The sequence below is a fragment of the Gymnoscopelus braueri genome, assembly GCF_963280865.1.
Source record: "Gymnoscopelus braueri genome assembly, chromosome: 6".
NCBI classification, from domain to species: Eukaryota; Metazoa; Chordata; class Actinopteri; order Myctophiformes; family Myctophidae; genus Gymnoscopelus; species Gymnoscopelus braueri.
In genome coordinates, this window is record NC_137607.1 from 33,796,279 (window position 1) to 33,816,976 (window position 20,698).

General features: G+C 46.0%; 3 protein-coding genes across 3 annotated transcripts in view; 2 read left to right on the forward strand and 1 right to left on the reverse strand.

Moving 5' to 3' along the window:
• Positions 1 to 20,698, forward strand: part of tprg1 (tumor protein p63 regulated 1) — a 701,399-nt gene that overhangs the window by 100,311 nt on the left and 580,390 nt on the right. The gene's annotated exons all lie outside the window — the stretch shown is intronic.
• Positions 4,286 to 4,636, forward strand: LOC308087343 (elongin-C-like; the record flags this gene model as incomplete). The annotated part of the gene is made up of 1 exon (XM_080431123.1): positions 4,286 to 4,636. The coding sequence occupies one exon, from the start codon at positions 4,286 to 4,288 to the stop codon at positions 4,634 to 4,636; it is 351 nt and encodes a 116-aa protein (XP_080287249.1).
• zbtb11 (zinc finger and BTB domain containing 11) lies at positions 8,908 to 19,972 on the reverse strand. Its single transcript, XM_080429732.1, has 10 exons — positions 19,280 to 19,972; positions 17,647 to 17,864; positions 15,830 to 16,061; positions 14,731 to 15,740; positions 14,335 to 14,640; positions 13,147 to 13,570; positions 12,396 to 12,513; positions 12,115 to 12,273; positions 11,153 to 11,328; positions 8,908 to 10,492 (listed from the first exon to the last, which is right to left on the reverse strand). Exons 1-10 carry the CDS (start codon positions 19,590 to 19,592, stop codon positions 9,966 to 9,968), a joined length of 3,483 nt encoding a protein of 1,160 aa, XP_080285858.1. The 5' UTR covers positions 19,593 to 19,972; the 3' UTR covers positions 8,908 to 9,965.

Sequence of the window (20,698 nt, forward strand, 5' to 3'; positions counted from 1 at the left end):
AAGACAGGTAACGGTAACTAGGCACAACAGGAAACAATACTACAAAATAAGGTACAGAACAAAAGCAGGGCAACAACAACAGAGTAACAGAATAACAAGACTACATACAGAACAAAGGCCTAATAAGTCCAAGACCTTATAAGGGCAGGAAGGTCTAAATAATAAAGTCAGAGTGCGCGGCCCGAGGAGCGGACCGTGACAGGCCTACAGAACAGGCCTAAAGTGTCCATGACCATATAAGGGCAATGGCAGTCTAAATAATAACCTCAAAAGTCCACGGCCCGAGGAGCGGACTGTGACAAGTATGCTTACTATGGGACACATAAACGCCCCCTGGGGGAGCCCCAGTCCACAAACCTACCCATCCGCTCGCCCAAGGCCTCAGATCTCGCCCTTGGCAAGATCACGGCCCCCAGGCGCCCTTGACCCCTTGGGTCAGGACGCGGAAGAGGATTAAAGGGCAAGGCCCTGACAGACCAAAGTCCTGTCTCATGAAACTAGGAAGGTTAGACCCCAGTCCACCCACTAGTAACAAGAGAAACCAGGGCCTCCTCTCCCCCGGACCTAGCCTAGCCGGTCCAGGGGAGGCTAAGAAGCCGCTTAATCGGGGAGAAAAAGCATGCCCCTAGGCACGCTCTGCATTCCCCTGGCTTGAGCCAGCCACTACACCCAAGACTGTGTGCGCCATCTCAGATGCCGCAACGTCAAGGCTGTAAAAGGCCGCAAATGTCGAAGGAGACGACCAGTTAGCTGCAGAGCATATTTTCTGCATCGACACCCCTCTGTAAAGGGCCCAAGATGCAGCAACACCCCGAGTAGAGTGGGCCCTCAGTCCCACCGGGACGACAGACCCAATCGCCAAGGCCAACCGAATCGCTTCCACGATCCATTTGGACAGAGTCGGTTTAGCCACGCCTTCCTCTGACCCCGGCCAAAGGAGACGAAGAGCTGAGACGACCCACGGCCGACTGCTGTCCTCTGACAGTAGAGTCGCAAGATAGAACGGAAGCGGATCGGAGCCATGTTTTTTGACACGGTGATCCATCTGGCGTGCTGGGCTGCGGCGAGCAGGGCTGCGGCGTGCTCGGCTGCGGCGAGCAGGGCAGCGGCGAGCAGGGCTGCGGCGTGCTGGGCAGCGGCGAGCAGGGCTGCGGCGAGCAGGGCTGCGGCGAGCAGGGCTGCGACGAGCAGGGCGGCGGCGAGCAGGGCGGCGGCGAGCAGGGCGGCGGCGAGCAGGGCGGCGGCGAGCTGGGCGGCGGCGAGCTGGGCGGCGGCGTGCTGGGCGGCGGCATGCTGGGCGGCGGCGAGCTGGGCGGCGGCGTGCTGGGGTTGGTTGTAGCCCTGGACCGGATGGGTATGGTGACCTGGTGGTGACCCAAGGAGAGGTTTCCCCGTCTGGTGGCATTACGCGGTCCTCCCCGAGCTAAGCGGGTGCCCAGGTAAGGATCTTGGGCTGGCTCAGGAGCATAGACCGGGATCTTTATCCTGCTACAAAAGTACGCCATCAGGCTCACCATCGGGGCTTCAGCTGGTCAGGGCAGGCTGATGCAGATGCAGGCTGGAGGCCCACAAACCCGAGTCTAACTGACTGGGGCCTGGGCTGGTCATTAGCAGGCTGGGAAGCAGTGGGACCAGAACTGGACAGCTGAAAGCCATTCAGCCTCTTCCGGACCACATCGAGGTGAGGAACAAAGTGACTCACCCATGGCCTCTCACCGAACCATTGCTGCTGGATTGAAATCCTCCCCAGCAGCTCAGCATGCTGGCTGGGAAGTGAAGAGATGAGGCTATTCACAGCAGAGTCGAACTCCTGTACCTTCTGCTGAAAAAGCTGCCGTTCTGCTGAGTCCATAATGGTCAGTTCGTACTGTCACGATGAGGTTCTGGAGGTGTAGGACTCAAATGCAGAATGACAGATACAGGCTGAGCAGTGAATATTCAGGAGGTTTTATTAACCAAAACTCCACAGTGGGAAAACAACCGGAATCATGGACTTACACTAGAATACTAGGACTTAGTAAATACTATAATTAACAAAGACTTGGAAAACACACTGGGACAGAACTAACCACATCAAATACGACGACGAACTGACAAGGGACCAAACACAAAGGGGCATATAGACAAGGACTAACTAGACACAGGTGAACACAACAGACAATCAACACTGGGATAGGCTGAGGGACTAAGAGGACACAGGAGGAGAACATGACTAATCAACAGGGAGGTGAGACAAGACAGGTAACGGTAACTAGGCACAACAGGAAACAATACTACAAAATAAGGTACAGAACAAAAGCAGGGCAACAACAACAGAATAACAAGACTACATACAGAACAAAGGCCTAATAAGTCCAAGACCTTATAAGGGCAGGAAGGTCTAAATAATAAAGTCAGAGTGCGCGGCCCGAGGAGCGGACCGTGACAGGCCTACAGAACAGGCCTAAAGTGTCCATGACCATATAAGGGCAATGGCAGTCTAAATAATAACCTCAAAAGTCCACGGCCCGAGGAGCGGACCGTGACAAGTATGCTTACTATGGGACACATAAACGCCCCCTGGGGGAGCCCCAGTCCACAAACCTACCCATCCGCTCGCCCAAGGCCTCAGATCTCGCCCTTGGCAAGATCACGGCCCCCAGGCGCCCTTGACCCCTTGGGTCAGGACGCGGAAGAGGATTAAAGGGCAAGGCCCTGACAGACCAAAGTCCTGTCTCATGAAACTAGGAAGGTTAGACCCCAGTCCACCCACTAGTAACAAGAGAAACCAGGGCCTCCTCTCCCCCGGACCTAGCCTAGCCGGTCCAGGGGAGGCTAAGAAGCCGCTTAAGCGGGGAGAAAAAGCATGCCCCTAGGCACGCTCTGCATTCCCCTGGCTTGAGCCAGCCACTACACCCAAGACTGTGTGCGCCATCTCAGATGCCGCAACGTCAAGGCTGTAAAAGGCCGCAAATGTCGAAGGAGACGACCAGTTAGCTGCAGAGCATATTTCCTGCATCGACACCCCTCTGTAAAGGGCCCAAGATGCAGCGACACCCCGAGTAGAGTGGGCCCTCAGTCCCACCGGGACGACAGACCCAATCGCCAAGGCCAACCGAATCGCTTCCACGATCCATTTGGACAGAGTCGGTTTAGCCACCGCCTTCCTCTGACCCCGGCCAAAGGAGACGAAGAGCTGAGACGACCCACGGCCGACTGCTGTCCTCTGACAGTAGAGCCGCAAGATAGAACGGAAGCGGATCGGAGCCATGTTTTTTGACACGGTGATCCATCTGTCCTTTCCTTCTCAGAATCTGAAATCTGAAGACTGAAAACACGGTTCAGACCGTGTTCGGCACCAAAGCGCTACTCTGTGAAAACACGGTTCAGACCGTGTTTGGCACCCGATGTAAGATTAAAAAAATGATAATAAGCAAAACTAGCAAATCTACAAGCTCACAACGCAATGCGATGTGTTGTGAGCGTAGATTGGCTTAGAAAATGGTCCCCCAATTCTTGGTCCCTACATTGATGGAACTTCTAGAGATCACTGGTGTCATCAGTAAATGCCCATATATGCCCATATATGGGCAAATCAGCGTTGACATGTGCAGGTGTGATGGCCCGACACACGCCACGAATGATCTGTATATATAGTGGCATTCCGACCTCACAGCTTGCAGTTCATCATTACTGTTGCGAACGTTCAGGGCATACTTGCCAGCACTGGCCTATATATGGAGATCCCCATAAATGGAGACAATCGACCTACGAAGTCGTCATAGAGACCCAAGACGTGTCATAGATACGGAGTCTGACAGCAGTGAACCCTTCCCAGAAACTCCATATATGGAGATAACCGTCACGTCCAGGACTGATGTCCTGGTCCCATATTTGGGCATAACTGACATAGGTAGCTCCATATGAGGAGATGTCTGACACTATCTGACATCACCGCAGTGATGTCAGGGGCTACCCACAGCGGCATAAAACACGGCGGATGTCATGGTTGAAGGGACTAGACCCATCGGCACTAGACCCAGTCTTAACCTTTCCAGAGCAAACCAACATCGATCCAAGCAGGATTAGTTCAACTGACAACCCAGTGTTCAGCGACGCTCGAAGATCATCTCAACCCTCTCCAGTGTATCAGGTCGACTAGCTGGCCGTACAAACCAGCTAGGCCTCACAGTGGCTCTTGAGTCCGGTTCTAAACAACCAGCCGATTATCAGTTTTACAATTACGATCAACGAGATTATCTGAATATACCTCCTAAAAGTCTAAATAACAGATTCCGCAGATATAATGGATGGTGTTGTAGAGAAACCCTATGGTGGCTGTGAGGGGCCAGATTCCATGTATGTGAAGTTGATCTCTTCAGATGGCCATGAATTCATTGTGAAAAAAGAACATGCCTTCCTCTCTGCCACCATCAAAGCCATGATGAGTGGGCCAGGTGAGGTTGCAGAGGATGAGGTCAATGAAGTGAACTTGAAGGAGATTTCCGCTGAAATCCTGACTCGGGTCTGCAAGTTCTTCTCCTACAAGAAGTGTTACTCCAACCAGGTCGGCGATGCCCCAGACGCTCCTGAATTTCCGATTGACAAGGAAATCGCACTGGAACTGCTCATGGCTTCAAACTTCTTGGATTGCTAAAAAGCTGAAGAGGCCCTGACCACGACGGGATGAGCGGGGGACGGGACGAGACACACAATAACCCCACATTTGCAAGACCACTTTGGTAGAGGTTTGGGTTGTGTAGTTACCTTGCCATCATGATGTGACTACAAAGGTGGACAAGAAATAAAAAATAATTTCTCCATTGACTAGAAATTGATAATTTAAAATATGCTCCTTATTGACTTACAAAGAGGCTCCTTTAAACCCGTAACTAATCATTTATATATATATTTAAATATATTTATATATGTATATATATATATGTATATATATATATGTGTATATGTATGTGTTAGACATTTTTTATAATATTTAAAAAAAATGGTAATATATTATCAAACATCTAACAACAATATGAACTATAGTGTTAACAGAGTGACAATGACATATCACATGAGTCATTGTGAAACAATTATAATTCATGGTCACACACTATTTCAGTAATATAATTACATTGATTATATCTTATTGTATTGATTTCATTTTATTTGAATGCAGGGTCATTAAAATGAGTCCATATACAAACACATGTTTTGAATTAACTGTGGAAAAACTTGAAGAACAAGGCACTGGATTAAGTAAGCCTGCTCCTGACCAGGCTAACTTCACAGCTAAATTGCCATGGTAACTAAGCTAGGCTTGCTTCAATTCTCTTTTGAGGAATCGGATAAGGCTAAACTTAGCCAGGGTGAACTGGCTAAACTAATCTTCAAGATAATTCACCTTTTGAGGAACCGACTCAAGCTCTAATCCTGGCTAAATTAAGCCAGGATAGGTGGTAAAGCCAGGCTTTAGCTCTAATTCACCTTTTGAGGAACAGGCCCCTGGGCTTTCTGATTCCAAGGCAGGCTCTCTACCCATCCAACTATGGCCACTCCTTTGAACAACACAGCGGTTTTCAAACTCCTTCATATCAAGGACCCCCAAATTGATATGTATTGTGCTGCGGACCCTCATCTGAACAGATTTTATGCCAGGGGGTAATATAATAAGTGTTACTTTTAAGAAAAAGTAATGTTACGTACGTTACAATATTATTTTCTGTGCCACTGCTTAGTTACCTTACTTTTGCATTACTTTCACAAAACCCCCTCAGATTAAAGGAGTAGTTAACCCCCAAAAATATTATTTTCTATCAATTATACACCACCCCATGAAGCCTTGAATTCATGGAGATTTTTTTTGTTTTGTCGCATACCACTTCTGAGGCCTCAGCTTGTATTGTTGGCTGAACAGAAGCATGAACTGCAGCTACACAAAACAAACAGAGAAAACACACATGGGGATAATTCATCAATTTCCATCTGATTCCACATACACACTCAGATTTAAATTGTCACTGAGGAGTGAGGATTCTACTGGACATAGATAGAGGGTACACCTAGGATGCATGCAAGCATAATATGCACGATCACTTCATATAGCATAAGTCACAATTTACTTTGAATTTTTGTTCAACAACAACAACGTGGATTTACCGTAAACACAAACAAGCGTGTGCGCGGCCATGCACGCACACACACGCACGCACGCACGCAAGCACACACACACACACACACACACACACACACACACACACACAGAGTTAACCGTTCAACAACAACGTGGATTTTAAACACAAACAAACGTTAACGTTCGACGTAAAACTGGCCTCTTGGGATTGGCTACTCTTGGTTTGAAATCGCGCAATAAAAGCTGAGCGCCAACAGGTTTCAGTCAGTGCGCACAGAGACAGAGACTTTGATTGTAAGCAGCTCAGTAGTATCTCTCCAGTCCATCTCTCAAGAAGATGTTAGCTCCATCAACAGTAAACCTGCACACCCAGAGACAGATGAGAATGTTGGACATGGCAACGTCCACATTAATTGACGACAGTTTAACCAGCCTCCACTGGCTGCACAACTTGTCGGGTCCCAGCAGAGTTGACAGTTGCAAGGCAGTTGCTCGCCCTCCAAGCAGCAGCCGTCTCAGGCTCAGCTTCACCCAGGGCAGCACTGGCTCTCCATCCAGCCCGCTGGCTGGGGACACAGTTGCCACCCGAATGGCTGTAGACCCAGGTAGCCCCGCTACCTCCCACAGCACTGGGTACTGTGCAGTCCCTCAGCCCAGTCCACCGGTGAAGGACGACTGCAACTGCAAGACAGACCCCCACATCAAACCTCCTTTTATCTACACCTCCCTCATCTACATGGCCATACAGGCCAAACAGTCCAAAGTGACTCTCTGCCAAATCTACAGTTGGATCGCGGACAACTTTCCTTACTACCAACAGGCAGAGAAGAACAGTTGGCAGAGCTCGGTTCGTCACACCCTGACAACACAGAAGTGCTTCTTGAAGGTGCGCAAGGACATGGACAAGTACGGGAAAGGAGGCTACTGGCAGGTCAACCCGAGTACGCCCACATGTTTGTCGATGGCATCTACAAGGGCAGGAACATGGCAGCCAGCTACCTGCATCTCAAACAGAGCAAGCAGCTTCTGCAAGACCACAACAACACTGCAGCAGAGCAAGGACACTCCACTGTCCTGCAAGGACACAACACTGTGGTGCAAAACCACGACACCGTGGGCTACCACAGGTCACAAGACGACGGATGCCTTTACCAAGGCGGTGTTGAGATGAGTACCTGCACCCGCAGCACCACCAGAAAACGCAAACGCCTCACTACCATGGGTGAAGGTGACAACAGCTGCAACAGGGTGGCACGGATGGAGCCCAAATCCCCCCTGCTGGCGACAGAGGAGGTTCACGACACAGACGTCCTGCAGGAGGACGACTTTGACGTGGCGTCCATCGTTTTTCACGAACCACAGCAGCTTTGAAGAGCTGGTCCTCTATTACTGTGGGAAGGAGGCGTCCATCTCCACCTCCACCTCCACCTCCACCCCGGTCGAGCTGGGGCTGCAGGGGAACCAGCCAGAACCAGAACTAGGACCAGGCAGCCAGAACCAGGCCTCCAATCACGTCCACCAGTCCTACAGTGAGCTGTCTGGTGTGACTGTGGGGTGCAGCAGCATCAGCACAGGAGACCTCCACATGTCTCAACAACAGCAGCTACACCACCACCAGGAGCTGGGGGTGTACCCTTGGGGGGGAATCAAGGAGATGGAGGAGCAGGCAGGCTTCTTTATGAAGATGCTGCTGTCAGATGATCCCTACGACCCCTATGATGGCTGTTGGGATCTTTTATGAGGGAATCATTGCAAACAATGAAGACACTGACCTCCCCTCCTTGACATAAGTATTATAAGCTACTATTATAAGCTATTATAGGATCTCTATACATCAAGTACTGTAATGGTGGGACTGAAAACACATGCAGATTACTTGAGTGACTAGAACCTAGATTTATTTGAGGTCTTTTAAATCTTTAAATCAATAGTTAAAAGACAAATATAAGATTCATAGCTACCTTGAGATGTATTAAACAAAATTATATGATTTTGACAATAGGTTAGTTCATAGAGGTTTATACAGTATATCTTTTTTACAATCGTTGTGTACTTTATATAATAGAGGTTATTCATAGAGATTTATACAGTATATATTTTTTACAATCATTGTGTACTGTATATAATAGAGGTTATATATATATTTTTAATAAGTGTGTTTGGTTATATTTTTTTCAATAAGTGTGTACATACTAGAGGTGAGTGGGATGGGAGGGTATTTGGCTCATGTACTTGAATTGTTTGAATTGTTTTATTTAAAAAAATATATATATTCTTTTACAATGTGATTTTTGAACTCAGATTTTCTGATTGTACATGAAAAATAAAACTTATAAAATGACATTCATTGTTTGTTCTTCACTTCACTATATGCCTGTTAAAGATCTTTGACCAAATCGTCAAATTACAGTGTTGCATATATTCACTAAATATTAATTTCAAATTCACTGGTTTGAGTCTTAACAAAGTGTTTACTCTACTCTGGAAGGGCACCTTCTTTGAACCTAGCTATTATTATTATTATTATTATCATTATTAGGAGAAGGGATTTTTCTGGTACTGGGTATCATAATCACAATTTATCAAATTAAAAACAAAATGATAATGGTAATATTTGTGCAAAGAAATAACACTCAGATGCTCATCCCAATATTGTTTAATGACAAAAGGAATTTAAAAACAAATTCCAACGAATTAAATGAATCCAATGAATAACAATAACTGCAGCACGCTGCTGACTGCATCAAGTGTAGCCCTGTGCAGCTCAAGGTACACAGACTTATTCTGTGGCATTACATTTGCTGTACTATCAGTTTCTTAGTGATGTGTTTTTCTCAACACAGTCTTTATTTTTCCCGAAAATATCAAATTACTGAAGCAAATAAACTGTGAAAGTCATGCAGCATCATCAGAAGTGATGCCAGAATTCGCCTCTCTCACGTTTGAACAAATGGGATACCATTTGGCCACCAGAGGGCCCCCAAGGACAAGACATTTTAATGACGTACAGTATTTGCTGGAGAAAACTGCTGTTGGGACTGTTGGAATTTGTATGATATGAGGACAGTGGAAGTAAATATCATTATCATTATCAGTGGCCATTTGAGGAAGCTTGTGGTCTTTTAGGTACAACTTCTGAAATTGAGGGTCTCATTTGGCCCAATTTTCTACAGGGCCCCCTGGGCCTGTTCAGAGATCCAGCTCTGGTTGGAGGTCACCTCGCTACTCTACTCTTACATTGAGTATTTTGTATTGTAGCTTCAACACAAATTTATATAAAACATACATAGCTAATGTGTTACTGGTATGTTCATAACAACCACAATGCTTTGCAGGGGGGTAACTATTTATGACAGAATACACAGTGACATTAAACGGAGCAAGGTGCATTGAAGCACATGTATTTTTATTTGGTTATCCTTCTAATGTAGTACACAAAAAGAAATGAGGAAGCCGCAACCAGGACAGGTTGAGGATCAGAGCTGCACTAAAGTACAGCTTCACAAAGACAAAACTAATAGAACAAGTTAACAACAGGGGACAATGAGTGAGAAATTCAAGTAAACAAAGAAGGGAATTCATGTCTTTACAATATTTTACTTCAACCATGACTTCTCCTGAGCTTCAACAGTGGTCGATATTATCATATCTAGCTATTTACATCCAATGTACACAGGTGCGTGCCCATGCCCACACAGAGCAGAGATTGGGCACCCAGCTGATTCGTGTCCACTTATGTACACTTTCAACAAAAATAGACTTCCTTTTTTACATTTCCATTCCACTTTATACAGACAAGCGATTAAAAGCACATGCATCGGGCTGGGTGTGCGTATGTGGGGGGGCAAGCCACTCACTCCACCTCCGCCACGTGAGCCACCTCCACCTCCATGGTCTGAATGACCTCGGTCGTCTCGTCCGTCTTGTCTCCGGTAGGCACCATGGCCTGCTGGGCCAGGACATAGTTCACCACCTGCATGATGCTCTGATCAGATAGAGTGGCCTCCGCCGCCTGGACAGCCTCCACGGCCTCCACCGTCTCCTCCGTGATGAGCACCGTCTCGATCTCCTCGGAGGGCAGCGGCAGCGCGGGTCGCAGCTCGGGCGGCAGGTCGGACGCCAGGATGCTGACGGCGTGCTCCACCTGGGTGCCCTGGTTGTGGAACTGCAGGGTGTCTTTCTCCAGCATGATCTTGATCGGCAGATTCTCTCCGTGGTACTTGGCCATGTGCTTGCGCAGCGTGCGCGCGTCGATGTGTGCCTCCTGGCAGAGGGGGCACACGTACGGCCGCTCGCCCGTGTGCGTGCGCACGTGGCGCTTGAGGGAGCGTGCGTCCGCCCAGGCCACGCCACACGTCAGGCACTCGAAGGGCTTGACTCCTGAGAAGAGATATATATTAAGATATATTTAATATTGACCTAAACTTTCATGTAAAAGGATTACATGACATTGTGTATTCACAGATTCGAACATGTACCGTACATATACTGACCATTATGGGTTTATTCTTAGATTTTGTCTTTCGTTTTTTGCACACAGAAAAGATAACATTCTCAGAGATATCTAACTGCAAAGCATAAAAACATCTTAGATGAGAATTCTGTCAGACAGCTTATCCATATCTTTACAAGGGGATGTATTTCATAGTGTTTTTTAATGAGCTGATCCTCTTCAGTAGTAGTTAAGCTTGAAGTACTTTTGGGATTGAAGCACAAGCCTCCTCAGTTGACCACCCACTGATAATTAAGTTATGATGATGCAATAGCTTCACAGACCACTAGTTGAAAACCCCTAGAGTCAACTTTGGCCAAATCTCACCGTGCGCTTAATAAGTCATGTTTTTATTAATGAATCCAATGGCTTCTTCGAATAGACAGAAAACAACAGCATGCATTGGCAAATGGTCTGCAGTAATGACAAGTACACGGCGAGTCCTAGTCAAAACATGCCAGCCCACCGTAATGGTCCTTCAATTGATTTGCCACATATTAATACAGGACTGATGCAGAATTAATCTCGTCTCATACTGGGAGACTCACCCTGGTGGTTGTTGATGTGGCGCCTGTATTCTCTGAGCTGTGTGAACTTCCTGCCGCAGTGTTCACACTCCCTCTCTAGGTTCTGCTTCACTCTGCCTTTCTTCCCATGTGTGGCCTTCTTCACGTGCCTCCTGAATAGGGCCTTCTCAAAGAACTCCTTCCCACACACGTTACACCTGGAATGGGTCCGACAGGAAACGAGGTTAATTAAGTAGTTCAACCAACCAACTAGAAAAGTGCGCTCCTCGTAGTGCAAGTCTCCACCAGGCCAGATTGCCTACCCAGGGCACGCAAACATCATCAACGCCATCAAATGTCATATCCAATTGGAATGGAATCTGAAAACTCTGACTGATACATCTTGATCACATGTCTCCAGAGTTAATGTGAGTTTCTGTGAGTTTTGGAAAGAAAATTAGGAGTAAAAAAGTGTTTTGAAGAAAACGCAAAATATGGGAAAATCTAGTCTGGCAGACTGGCACAAATGGCCAAGGCCTATATGGCAAGTTGCATCATGACCCAAGGATCGAGGGGAAAAAGAAAAAGATTGTACAACCTACAGTTTAAGAGTTATAGGCCTACTGGGACTGTGTGTGCCAAGTTTCACGCGATCGGTCCAATGGTGCCGGAAGTGAGATGCTCACAGACACACACGGACGGACTGACGGGGTCGAAAACAGTTTTTTAATGAAAGTTCAATTAATTACATATCTCATTTCATTCTGATAAAAGGGCAAAAGAGAGGGAATTCCCTCTGCTAGGATTGCATAAACGCGGGATGAATAATCAATTAGCATCAACTATTGACATGGATGGTCCTTCAGACTTCTACATAGCCCTGTCATTGTGTCACCAACTGCACATGATCATCTACTGTAGCTCACAAGCCAGGCACAGAACAGCACTATAATCACACTATAATCACAGAATAACGACTTTCATATCCCCTTCAGAGTACATACTTATAAGGCTCCGCCACCGTGTGGGACTTGACGTGGGAGTACCAGTCCTTCTTCCAGCTGTAACTTTTCCCACACACCTGGCACTGGAACGGCTTCAGCCCCATGTGTTTATTCATATGCTGCTGAAGATCTTTGGCCTCGTAGAAGCTCTTGTCACAGCTGAAACGCAGATGGAGCTAGGTGAATATACCATATGTATGTGCCACAGAGACAAACTTCATCACATTACGTAAGCCGTCCCATAATGGACTTGAATAACAGAGCGAGAAACAGTTACTCACTGACTACAGTTATACGGACGGATTTCAGGTCTGGGCTGGTGTTTCTTCAAGTGTTTGCTCAGGGCAGAGCCTCGGTGGAAGGTCGCCCCACATGTGTTGCATAGGTATTTGGACTCACCTGGAAGAAATTAAGTATTTCATTGCAGTTAACATGGATTAGATCTCACTACTATGATTTGTGAAACAACGTGAAAGGATCCACTCCACACTAGCGCTGTGTTTTACTAAACTATTAGCACAATATGTAGAATTATGATGTTTTAGTAATATTGTTCTTACTATTCTACATACAGCTAATCAGTTGAAGAAATAACAGATTGAGGCTATAACCGTTGCTTTTTTTAATATCCCTTACCATTAAGGTTTGATTGGAAGATGCTTCTGAACATATTCTATTGCTAATTTGCCCAATTCAAATAGTCTTTAAAACATAAAATAATTAATTAACGAAAATAGCCAAATAGAAGACATGCTGATCTATGGAATCCAAATGTCTGACACCAGTCGTGGTGACTGAGAACTTTAATCCACGAGTTGAATATCTTTTGTTTAGAGTTCCACCTAAGGCGTAATTTTAAACTGTAGTACGATGGTGTCGCTTGCCAAAAAGAACTGATCCACTGTACAAGCGGCACGTTGTTAGCAGATCAGTTCTTTTTGGCAAACACCCTCGCATGATGTAAAAATGTAAGTTAAGCTATTTGGAAAGAAGAAGAAGAATGAGTAATGCCCAGTGAGTAATGGTGCAGACCTGTGTGGAGACTGGTGTGTTCCTCCATGCTCCTCTTGCTGACAAAGGATTTATGGCAGTACTCGCACTTGAACTGCTTGGAGACGTCGTGCAGCGCCCGGTGCATCTTCAGGCTGTGTTTGTGGGCGAACGTCTTGCCACAGACCTTGCAGGAGTGCGGCCGCACGCCAGTGTGGTTGAGCATATGGATGCGCAGGGAGTAGAGTTTGGGCAGAGTCTTCCCGCAGATGTCGCACACGAATGCCCGCTTGGTGCTCGCCGCCGCCGCCACCACCTTGCCGTCGGAGGTATCTCCCTCGGCTTTGTCCACAGAGCTCTGCTCCAACGTGGGCTTAACGATGGGAGCACGCTGGCTGCTCTGCTGCTTATGTCGGGCCAGGTGGGCACGCAGCGATGCAGCATACTGGAACTCCTTGCTACACAGCTGCAGGATGTGAGCACAAACAACAGCAATGAAACGTAAATTTTTTTAAAGCTGTGATATAAGAGCAGTGTTGGGGAAGTTCCTTTCAAAGTGTAAACAAATACGATACTTTCAAGCTATTTATTAAGTATTAAGTTCCATTAATATTATGTTAACGTATCATATACATTCTGTGCCAGGTTACATTACTTTGGGACTACTTTTACAAAACACCCTCAGATAAAATGTAAAAGAACAAAGCATAATATTAATTATTAAAGGGGAGGCTCAAATGGAATAGAGAAGAATGCCACAACAACGTATTATGGTATTAAAATGCTATTATGAAACAGATATTTCCATTGCTTGATTCCGATTGGTTGGGTCCTGTTAAAAATAAACACAGCAGGTAGGAGTATAAGTGTGCAAACCGACCATTCACAACTTAGTTTTCCCAAGGACGGCAGGGGAATCCATTTTAGTTCAATCAACGTCCTGCATATGCGCCGTGTCATGCCTAACAACGGCCCTAGCTGTCCTAAAATCACTGCAAACCACGGCCTCTAATCGTTTTAGCAGCCTGAACACTATCATGATGAACCACCACACAACTCAGAAGTTGCAGCACCCTCTAGTGGTGCAGGGTATAGATTTTCAAAAACGCAATGCAAGTCAGAATAGTTAATGGTGGACAAACTGCATTGTTATTAGTGAGCGTGAATTTGTTAGAAGTAAATGCATTAATTGACATAGTAACTGTAATAATATTCCTCAATAACACTTACACTACACTTGTACCCGCGAGCCTTCTCGTGTTTCAACGTGTGCATGATGAGGGCGTATCGCCTCTGGAAGGACAGGCCGCAGTCAGAGCACACGTGCTCCTCGCCGACGGCACTGTCCGTCGGCGCCGCTGCCGACGTCTCAGACTCAACCTTTGGCTCCTTTGCCCCGGCCTCTTCTGTTTTAGGCTCTCCCCGGGGGACGCCCTTTGCTGCCCCCCCTGCCTCCTCAGCCTCATTTCTGGCCAGTTCCTCCGCTTCACTCTCCAATGGCCTCTTTGGCGGCCGCCCCCTTTGCCTTGGTCCCACCTGCAAACACACACACACAATTTATGTGAAACAAAATGCCTCCTCCACATTCACCTGCAATCCACGCATTGTTCGAACATGTTGGCGTACCTTCGGGGGCGTGGCGGCACCCTGCTGTGGTGGACCCTTCTTGTCCCCCTCCTCGTTCTCCAGACCCATGTGGAGTCGTGCGTAGCCCCCCAGGCCGATGGAGCGCTGCCGCAGACGTCTCTTGTTGGGTTCGTCGCTTTCCTGCTGCTCCCCAATGCTCTCCTCGGCAGGGGGTCCTTCAGGCGACATGTCCTCCTCTTCTACGGGCTCAATTAAATCCACCATTACCTCCCTCTTCCCCCTGGGCCGCCCCCGTTTACGTTTCTCAGGGGTGGCTTGGGCTTGTGTCTGCGGCGCCGAGGTTCCCTCTTGCGTTGGTGGGGAATCCATCCGAACCACACCGGACAGAGTCGCTTTGTCTGTGTCCACTTTCGGGGTGAAGCCCCCCGCTTCCAGGGAGCCCTCCATGTCCTGCGACTGCTCCATGGCCAAGCACGCTGACACCACAGCCAGGGACTCACTCTCCCCCGCCTGTCCACTATGGGTGACCACCGTCATGGTCTCCGCTTCTTGTCCTTCTCCACTGCGGGAGATGAGAGTTATGGATTCTCCTGGCCCTGCTTGTCCACTGTCAGTGACCAGAGTTACCGCCTGCGCCTGCCCCGATTCACCCTCTGCAGCCTGCGACACCTCCACCACGGGCTGTCCCACGTACGTCCCCGTGGGGTCTGACACGACACCAAGGGACTCGTCGTTAACAGCCACGCCTGTGTGAGTGACCACTGCCTGGCCGTCACTCTGTATGGTCACCATATAGGCACCCGAGTCCTCTGTGAAGCCCTCCTGGGGGGCGGGTTGACTGGACACCACTGTGTGGGTGTCCCCTCTTTGATAGACCATGAGCTTCTGCTCCTCCACCTGTTTGTGCACCGATTCGCAGATCTGTAGCACCTCCGCCATCAGCAGATGTTTGGCCAGGGTGGCGAGTTCGGCCATTACACAGAAGTTGAAGGTGAGGGTGGATGTATAAGCAAAGTCAAGCAGAGGGAGGAAGCTGGCCTTGGTAAAACCTGGGAGGAGAGAGACGAGGGGTAAATTCAACCATCGAGTAAGGCGTTCTATTTTTAAATAATAATAATTCCAAGTGACGTGAACTCACCAGAGAGGTCAACCACAGCCTCGTGTGTGGACACGGCTCCCTTCTCGACGAAGAGCTGGTTGAAGTAGTCACTGCAGGCTGCCAGCACGGCCTTGTGTGCACGGAACTCTTCTCCTTCGATCAGCAAGGTGATGTCACAGAACAGATTGTTCTGACGCTGCTGGTTCAGTTTGTCCAACATCGTCTGGCTGTGTTTGTTCAAGAACTGTCTCACCTCACCCTTACTGTCCACCTGTCCAATCAACAAACCACATGATGTTTTAGACTTAAGAGCACTAAATGCTGAGCTTACATAATATCTGACAAATACCTTCAGGAATGCTAAACATACAAGCGGTAGTGGCTTGTGAACCGGCAGTACCATACCCATTATGTGCCGAACGGAGATGTCTTCCCTTGACACTTTTAAAAACACACCATGCCTCTTGTTTTTACCTACTGCCTTCGTATATTGGCGTTTTTTTAATGCCGTTTTCTTGTGTTAATGTTGTTGCTTACTGTATTTTACACTTTTTATGCATTAGATTCAAGATGGTTAGGTTTAAGTATGGGTTCGGTGTGGTTAACATCAGGCTAAGGATCTAGTAGCACTCAAGATCTGCAGTTTGTAGAAATCAAGTACCGATTCAGGAGCCACAACTACGCCAGTACAATAATTACATAATTGCCTAATCACAATTATTTTAGATAATTGCAATTATTTTGCATCATCATTTCCATGTTACATTCTCAAACATTTTCAAAAATAGTGGAAATAGCCGATCTAAAAGCTCACAGCTGTGATTACTGGTATCGTTACGATACCCATTTAGTCCATGAGCCAGACAAGATTTCATTATCGAAAGAGTGGGCAAAACCATACCTATATTAAATTGTTTATAGGGTCAATATAAGTAAATAAATATATGATAACCTTTCCACAGGAGCAGCTTTTTCATATTTATCACATATTTTGTTATTTTCCCCATACATACATGACAGGTGAAAAAAGGACAAAATTTAAAAAAATTGTTATCATAATGAAACTTCCCCAGTTGATTACTTACATGAAGACAATGATTTATCGTATAACAAGTTTTCTCAAATTGTATATTTAAATATGCAAATTATCCATTAGGAAGATATGCCCGAATTTGCATAACTTTCCAGAATCAACATTGGAACATTGGACAACGCCAGAGTCAACATTCTTATTTCATTTTGTTAAGATGTTGGAGTCAAAGATTTTTAACGAGGGAATATTCAATATCTGGCTCAATTCTGGGGCTCTGGCTCATGGACTAAATGCCTAATTTGCATATTTAAATATACAATTTCAGAAAACTTGTTATACGATAAATCATTGTCTTCATGTAAGTAATCAACTGGGAAAGTTTCATTATGATAATTATTTTTTAAATGTTTTTTTTCACCTGTCATGTACGTATGGGGAAAATAACAAAATGTGTGATAATATGAAAAAGCTGCTCCTGTGGAAAGGTTATCATATATTTATATTGACCCTAAAAACAATTTAATATAGGTATGGTTTTGCCCACTCTTTCGATAATCATTGCTCAATTTTGGGGCTCTGGCTCATGGACTAATTTTAAATCGGTCATTGTCAGTAATTTCTTTGTATAACTTATTTGTCATATCTGCCTTGTGCAATTTGTGTTCACAAAGCCTAAAGGCCAAACAGAAATGTTCAATGGAAAAACACATCGCAATTATTTGTATGACAATTAATTGTCAATGTCAAGTACAATTTCAAGATTGTGACAGGCCTAGCCACAACCTCGACTGAGACTAGGTTCTGAGACCAAAATGACACCTACAAAGACCAGCTCGGAGGTCTTGCTGATCTTGGATGCAGCCTGACAGGATGGGCCGATAAAGTCCAACTCGTCATCTCCGTCTTCATCCTCATCATCTTCATCGTTCACGTGTACCGCCACCTTCCTTCGCCTGCCCGGACGGCCCATCGAGCCTTCATCCGCAGCTCGCCTGCACTGAACACACTCTCTGATATGGTCCTTCACATTCTTCAGGATACCTGGGGTGTAGAATAAATAATAATGTTGCAAAAACATTCTAATGGGTGCAGCTCTGGAACAAACAATAAAGCGTGCACATCCACTCACTAAAAACCAAGTTCTGGGCTGAGGTCAGCATCCAAAAAGAATAAAGTCTGAACACTGGGTCATGCTCTAAAGCTTACATTTTTATTTGGTTCTTTAATTTTTTACACCATTGGACATAACGTTTCGAGCCTACTGGCTCTTCATTCAGACCACAGCACTGGAAAAGTTCAAGAGTCCAGTCCAATGAAAAATATAATACTCATGTATTTAAGTTAGGAAGGGGTCAGGAATCAGTATTTGGTCAGGAATCAGTATTTGGTAGAATAATAACCCTTCTTTCTTTAACTAAGGTACTAGCACAGTTTTCATTATCCAGCTGGTCCTATTGCAAGAGGATAGTGATTGTGATGGAATTCAACAGACACAGGAATATTAGTTGTCATACATGTAGATAGAATGATGCTGATTTAAGAAAAATATAGAGCACAGTAGCACAGCTGTTGTGACTCGACAAAAAGGGATATCTTATTTTGTCAGTAGGGGGCGACAGACATTAAGCATCAGTGTTTATTCATTAGCAGTGTTGCCATGTCCGCTTATTATAAGCGACTTTGGCCTTGTTTTTCTGTAAAGTTGGCGTGTAAATATTGGTAGTTGCATGTTGCAGTTTTTTGGGCTTGTTTCTAAAGTATACTTGCTTATTTAGGCTTGCTACCAAAAATACATGTATATTATTTAAACCAGTGGTTCTCTCAAATATTTTCACGAAAATGTGTTGCCCTGGTCCGGAGCGTTAGTGAGTTCTCTCTAACGAGAACTCACTAACGCTCTGGACCAGGGCTATGCCCAGGTTTTTAAAAAAAAATCCAAATTGAGAAAATATTTGAAAATAGCCAACCTACAAGTTCACAACGCATGCTCATGTGGCCTATAGTTGCTACTTTAGGGCTTGTTTTCCTAGACCTGGTTGCTTGTTTCTCTCACAAAATATGGCAACACTTTCCATTATTCTGGTAGGTTAATTCAAGCTCTAACGTACACAGCCTAGGTCGAGTAAAGTTCCTATTAAGCAAGTTAACCATCTTTAAAATATCATTTACACGCTCTCATCATATAGTTACCACTAGTACTGTTACACGTTACCGTTATTCTACCAGTACTTTTAGAGAAAAAATGATATCTTAGAAGGATATCTTATTTGGTCAGTAGAGGGCGACAGACACCAAGCGTTAGCGTTGTTTATCCATTGGTCTGGTAGGTTTAGGCGAGCTCTAGAGCACGCAGGTCGCAGGTAGAGAAAAGTTCCTACTTTAGCGAGTTAAAACACATTTAAAACATAATTTACAGGCTCTCATCATACACCACCACTAGTACTACGACACAGTACCTCTCCACCAGTACTTCTGGGAGATGTTCTCCCAGGTGAGCTGCTGGTTGAGATGCTCTCCCCCCGCGGTGATGTGCGCCTGGTCGATGAGCTCCTTCCTCCTGGGGTCCTGCAGCACCACCTCCAGCTCCGTGAAGTCCTGCTGCTGGCCTCTGGAGCGCCGCTGGTAGAACAGCGTGCCGTCCCGCACCACGTAGCAGGCGGCCGCCTTGCGGATCTTCCGCTTGGTGTTTCCGTGGGTCCCCGGCGCGTACGGCTCCCGCTCGTCCGTCAGATAGCGAATGATGGCCAAGTAGCTCTCCTCATTCGACATGGCTCCGAGTTGGAGCGGGACACACACCGCCTCTTAACGGATGAATAACGGGCTTGTGTCGGACAACGACCCCTCCTGGGAGTTGTAAAAATGTGGCTGTAAATTTTCCGTGGTGCTCGGGGGTCACATAACCCGTTTCTTGGGGTGTAATCTCGATTTGTCGAATTGTTTTATAAGGTGGAACTGCTGTTCGTGACCGTCAGGGGTAGACTTGCGTGAACAGACAAAATGGCTGCTGCACAACCGGATTTTGCGTCACGCAATGGCGGAAGATCACACGGGGCCCAACCGGACCGACGTGTTGTACACAGTTCCGCCACAAGAGGGAGCCATCTTCCAACTAAATGGCATTTTGTATTTTTTTTTGTATTCTGGTACACTAACACTTACGCAATGTGGCAGTGGTGTAAAGTAACTAAGTACATTTACTCAAGTACTGTACTTAAGTACAATTTTGACTGGAGTATTTCCAATGTTCAATACTTTTACTTCTACTCCATTACATCTCAGAGGCAAATATTGTACTTTTACTCCACTACAATTATTTAAAAACTTTAGTTACTTGTTACTTTGTAGATTTTAATTATTATTACAAAACATACATTAACCACCCTCAGCCCTATATACATTTCGGCCATTTGAAAATAGCCGATCTACAAGCTCACAATGTGTCGCATCAGCTACTACTGTGTTTTAACAATGTACATATTTGTCTGTGCGCCTGATGGGTGCTTGTTGATGCTTTGTCTGTCTCAACCATAGAGACACACGGGGACTACAAATTTCACGCCCACTTTTGAGACAGCGCCGCTACTCGAGGTCCGTTAGAACGATGAACAGCAGCTGCCAATGCATTCCCTATGAGAGGATATGAAAGTTAGCCTACTTTTAAAATTATCCTGCATTAACTGAAGACGATATTGATTTAAATAAAAATATGTTTCCAAATGTATGGAGTGTCTTTGTCAACATATCTTCTTGTTTTCTTAATAGTTGATGTGTTTCACATTTAATTTTCCACTTTAACGAGTTACCCATAATGCTAACACAGCAGAGGGTAGACAGCAGACGGGCATTTCAGTGACATCACTGTCTTTACGAGTGCC

Excerpts from the sequence above, each read along its gene's own strand:
- zbtb11 (XM_080429732.1), bottom strand. The coding sequence starts at position 19,592 with ATGTCGAATGAGGAGAGCTACTTGGCCATCATTCGCTATCTGACGGAC. Across the intron at positions 15,741-15,829 it reads GGCTGTGGTTGACCTCTCTG|GTTTTACCAAGGCCAGCTTC; the intron begins GTGAGTTCACGT and ends CTCTCCTCCCAG. Across the intron at positions 14,641-14,730 it reads GTGCCGCCACGCCCCCGAAG|GTGGGACCAAGGCAAAGGGG; the intron begins GTACGCCAACAT and ends GTGTGTTTGCAG.